Genomic DNA, 5,635 nt, shown 5'->3' on the forward strand with positions numbered 1-5,635 from the left:
AAAATTGATGCGGACATTATTCTTAACAATGATCTTTTGTTGTTTTGACCACGATTTAATATAAGTTAGCGCAATTGGACCAAAGGTCATCAAAATAAAGCTAAAAAACGAATTATGTTGTTGACGCATTTTTCAGCCAGCGTATAATAAAATAAATATAATAAAAACTCTCGAAATTGTCAAAATAAAACCATAAAAAGGGGGCTAATGAGAGTATAGTCGCTGATCGTTTTGCGATGAATAAGTTTATTAATTAATTAGCATCCATACGTTTCGGCATCCATTCGAGCCATCATCAGTGCATCTTAGACTTAAAATTAATATTGATTATCGATCATTACTTGGCTCCACGAGAGTGGTCACTCCTTCCATCAACAATACGTGACAACAGATTGAAAAAGCAATTGGCAACGTTCGAGGATGTAGTTCTATAAATAGAAATGAACAATACCAAAAATCTCCAATAAAATTGTAACTACCAGTGAATAAGACTCACCCGTAAGGCCAAGAATAAACGGTAATACTTATGTATAATGTGTATCGTATCCATTAATTAAAATTATAAAAAACACCGCAGTCAAATACAATAAATTTCAGTAAGTCAGATCTAATTAAACAATCAATTTTGAATACGTGGTACATTTTTGTCGACTCATATAACAACGAACAATCGTATGAATCTTCCAACAGTAACTCGCTCGAATTATACATTTATATAGAGTGGTAAATGACATTTATGATGTGTAACAAACGGTAAAGACAACAATCAAAGGATACAAAGAGACTATCTTACCGAGCAATGATAACAAAAACTATATAGTAATAAAGATGAAAACTTCGAACGACAATCGTTACAAATTATTCAAGATCGAAATATACGCATGGTGTAGAAATTCTGTGTCAGACTGTAAGTTTAACCCATTTTTTTGCAACTGTATGTGCACCATTTCTGATATTCGTCGTTTAAATAAAAATCTTTCATTGTCCATTATCTCTACATTTTCCCAATCGAAATCGTGATTATAATTAAGTCTATGTTCTGTAATTACCGAATGATTATTAATATTTTTTCGAATATCATTACGGTGCTCATTAATTCTCGTCTTTAATATACGTTTAGTCTGACCAACGTATGAAGCATCACAGTCATTACATTTGATCTTATATACTGCGTTCTTTTTAGACATATTTGGTATCGGATCTTTATGTGTTTTTATAAAACAGCTAAGCTTATTGAGACTAAAGTACGCCAGGTTTACTTTATAATCCTTGGTGATATCTCTAAATTTATCCGAAACCTTAGTTACATAGGGGAACGCAAACCACATATTGTTTTTTACATCTGTGTCGCTATCAATGTTACTGTTTTGCCTCAACGTTTTTCCATGTAATAAAGATTTGAGACGTTCATTCATTACATTGAAAATAAAATCCACCGGATAGTCATTATTCATAAGTGTCTCTATCACAAATAATAAATTCTTTTTATGATATTTAGGTACTGATAATAGAAAAGCTCTATCAACCATTCCCATAACAGTGCCCTTTTTCTGCGACAAAGGATGTTCAGAAAAAAAATTCAAATATCTCCCCGAGTATGTTGGCTTATGGTACCAATCAAATTCCAGAGATTGGTTATTCTTAATGATGGTGATGTCCAAAAAATTCAACCTATTTCCACCTATTTCTAACGTAAATTGTAATCGAGGATGAAATGAGTTAAAAACGTCCAAAATTTTTGAGGTTTTTTCGACAGGAGCACCCATAGCAATATCATCCACATATCGCACATAAAATGGTATATAAAAGCCTAAAGTATCTAACGCCTTCCTCTCTAAATCTTGTAACACAATATCAGCGATAACCGGAGACAGAGGTGAACCCATAGGCATGCCGAATTTTTGTCTATAAATAACGTTGTCAAAAGAGAAAAAAGTCGAATCAATCACCAGTCTTAATGCAATAAAAAATTCGTCCCTAGTAATATTCGTTCTGTTAGAAATCGAAGGCCATCTAAGAGAGATGCTGTCCAAAGCTAAGTCAATGGGTATGTTCGTAAATAATGAAACGACGTCAAGTGAGATTAAAATAAAATTGTCATCTAACGTAGTTTTTTTCAAAACATTAATCAAGTCAAAACTGTTTTTTATCTGACTAAATGAGTTCACACTGACTTTTTGAATAATTTTGTGTAGAAATGTTGCCAACGGGTATAACGGACTGTCTATGGTTGAAATGATAATTCTAAGAGGTGCTCCTATTTTGTGTATTTTCGGGAGTCCATATGCTCCCGGCAACACACCTTCACTCACATTTAAACTATTGTATGTGTAATGAGTGATAAATTCTTTTTTCTCCCATCTAGCCAACAATTCTCTCAATTTCCTCGATAAAACATTGGTTTGATCCCTTTTAACTACTTCATATGTATCCCTATCATTAAGTAAACTTAGCATATTTTTCTTATATTCCATTTTACTCATTGCCACTGTCACATTCCCCTTGTCGGCTCTTGTAATCATGATGTCCCTATTATTCTTTATAAACAAGCTAGTTTCCTTCCACATGTCCACAAGTTTATTTTTTATGCTATCAGTATGATTGAGAACTGATGAAAGGTTGCTAATAATCGGGATAGCTCTATTTCTAACCTCTAAACAATTACCAATATGTAGTTTATTAATATTATTCTCAATACTCTTAATAAACTCAATTATGGTCTTTTTGATGTTAACCGGAGGGAGGGAAAAATTTCCTCCCAATTGTAATAAACTCTGAACTTTAAATGGTATATGAATGGAAGTCAGATTAATGAACCAATTGTTTTTTAAACAACTCAAAGATGAATCGAAACTTTTACTTCTAATATCAGACAGATCTATATGCACATCTACACTATTTCCATTGATATCCTGATTATTAAGGTTATAATTTCTAATATTAATCGAATCACCACTATTCTTTCTACTTCCTATCAATGGACTATGATTATCATCCTTTACATTATAACTAACAGGTTTAACATTTCGAAACCGTTCTTGTATTTTTCTTTTGATAAGCCAATGCATTTTTTTGTTTAATTTATATCTTTCTTGATCATATAACTTTGTGAAATACAACTTCTGTCTACTAAAAAACTCTTCACAAATGTACCATGGAATGTGTTGAGAAATCCTTTTTACTAAATCTAGCGACTGTTTTTTGGAAGAGTTGATAGATCTATGAGCTTCATTAATTTCAATTTTAAGTATCCGGTGCATGTACAAATGTGTCATAGACGAAAACTTTTTCATAGTTATATGATGTGATAAATTAAGTTTATGTTTTTTGATGTAATATAGATGTTGTGGTACCACCTTTTCACGTATACAAAATTTTAAAAAATTGATGCGGACATTATTCTTAACAATGATCTTTTGTTGTTTTGACCACGATTTAATATAAGTTAGCGCAATTGGACCAAAGGTCATCAAAATAAAGCTAAAAAACGAATTATGTTGTTGACGCATTTTTCAGCCAGCGTATAATAAAATAAATATAATAAAAACTCTCGAAATTGTCAAAATAAAACCATAAAAAGGGGGCTAATGAGAGTATAGTCGCTGATCGTTTTGCGATGAATAAGTTTATTAATTAATTAGCATCCATACGTTTCGGCATCCATTCGAGCCATCATCAGTGCATCTTAGACTTAAAATTAATATTGATTATCGATCATTACTTGGCTCCACGAGAGTGGTCACTCCTTCCATCAACAATACGTGACAACAGATTGAAAAAGCAATTGGCAACGTTCGAGGATGTAGTTCTATAAATAGAAATGAACAATACCAAAAATCTCCAATAAAATTGTAACTACCAGTGAATAAGACTCACCCGTAAGGCCAAGAATAAACGGTAATACTTATGTATAATGTGTATCGTATCCATTAATTAAAATTATAAAAAACACCGCAGTCAAATACAATAAATTTCAGTAAGTCAGATCTAATTAAACAATCAATTTTGAATACGTGGTACATTTTTGTCGACTCATATAACAACGAACAATCGTATGAATCTTCCAACAGTAACTCGCTCGAATTATACATTTATATAGAGTGGTAAATGACATTTATGATGTGTAACAAACGGTAAAGACAACAATCAAAGGATACAAAGAGACTATCTTACCGAGCAATGATAACAAAAACTATATAGTAATAAAGATGAAAACTTCGAACGACAATCGTTACAAATTATTCAAGATCGAAATATACGCATGGTGTAGAAATTCTGTGTCAGACTGTAAGTTTAACCCATTTTTTTGCAACTGTATGTGCACCATTTCTGATATTCGTCGTTTAAATAAAAATCTTTCATTGTCCATTATCTCTACATTTTCCCAATCGAAATCGTGATTATAATTAAGTCTATGTTCTGTAATTACCGAATGATTATTAATATTTTTTCGAATATCATTACGGTGCTCATTAATTCTCGTCTTTAATATACGTTTAGTCTGACCAACGTATGAAGCATCACAGTCATTACATTTGATCTTATATACTGCGTTCTTTTTAGACATATTTGGTATCGGATCTTTATGTGTTTTTATAAAACAGCTAAGCTTATTGAGACTAAAGTACGCCAGGTTTACTTTATAATCCTTGGTGATATCTCTAAATTTATCCGAAACCTTAGTTACATAGGGGAACGCAAACCACATATTGTTTTTTACATCTGTGTCGCTATCAATGTTACTGTTTTGCCTCAACGTTTTTCCATGTAATAAAGATTTGAGACGTTCATTCATTACATTGAAAATAAAATCCACCGGATAGTCATTATTCATAAGTGTCTCTATCACAAATAATAAATTCTTTTTATGATATTTAGGTGCTGATAATAGAAAAGCTGTATCAACCATTCCCATAACAGTGCCCTTTTTCTGTGACAAAGGATGTTCAGAAAAAAAATTCAAATATCTCCCCGAGTATGTTGGCTTATGGTACCAATCAAATTCCAGAGATTGGTTATTCTTAATGATGGTGATGTCCAAGAAATTCAACCTATTTCCACCTATTTCTAACGTGAATTGTAATCGGGGATGAAATGAGTTAAAAACGTCCAAAATTTGTGAGGTTTTTTTGACAGGAGCACCCATAGCAATATCATCCACATATCGCACATAAAATGGTATATAAAAGCCTAAAGTATCTAACGCCTTCCTCTCTAAATCTTGTAACACAATATCAGCGATAACCGGAGACAGAGGTGAACCCATAGGCATGCCGAATTTTTGTCTATAAATAACGTTGTCAAAAGAGAAAAAAGTCGAATCAATCACCAGTCTTAATGCAATAAAAAATTCGTCCCTAGTAATATTCGTTCTGTTAGAAATCGAAGGCCATCTAAGAGAGATGCTGTCCAAAGCTAAGTCAATGGGTATGTTCGTAAATAATGAAACGACGTCAAGTGAGATTAAAATAAAATTGTCATCTAACGTAGTTTTTTTCAAAACATTAATCAAGTCAGTTTTGAAATTTGAAAAAATTTTTAATTTCCTGATTAATCAAGTAATCGGAATAAAAAATTTTTATTACTTAATTAATCAAGTAATCGGAAAAAATTTAAAAGTAAAAATATTTTATTC

At 31.8% G+C, this 5,635-nt stretch overlaps 2 protein-coding genes across 2 annotated transcripts in view; both read right to left on the reverse strand.

Moving 5' to 3' along the window:
* Positions 1-851: 851 nt before the first annotated feature.
* Positions 852-2,567, reverse strand: LOC108765210 (uncharacterized). The gene has a single exon (XM_018513804.1). It carries the CDS (start codon positions 2,565-2,567, stop codon positions 852-854), a length of 1,716 nt encoding a protein of 571 aa, XP_018369306.1.
* Positions 2,568-4,231: 1,664 nt separating this feature from the next.
* Positions 4,232-5,635, reverse strand: part of LOC108765212 (uncharacterized) — a 2,330-nt gene continuing 926 nt past the window's right edge. Inside the window, exons 2-3 of the mRNA XM_018513805.1 lie at positions 4,495-5,285; positions 4,232-4,419 (exon numbers count right to left, since the gene is read on the reverse strand). Coding sequence (XP_018369307.1) covers positions 4,232-4,419; positions 4,495-5,285 — 979 coding nt within the window. The remainder of the gene's footprint in view (positions 4,420-4,494; positions 5,286-5,635) is intronic.

The sequence above is a fragment of the Trachymyrmex cornetzi genome, unplaced genomic scaffold (genome assembly GCF_001594075.2).
Source record: "Trachymyrmex cornetzi isolate Tcor2-1 unplaced genomic scaffold, Tcor1.1 scaffold479, whole genome shotgun sequence".
Classification (NCBI taxonomy): Eukaryota; Metazoa; Arthropoda; class Insecta; order Hymenoptera; family Formicidae; genus Trachymyrmex; species Trachymyrmex cornetzi.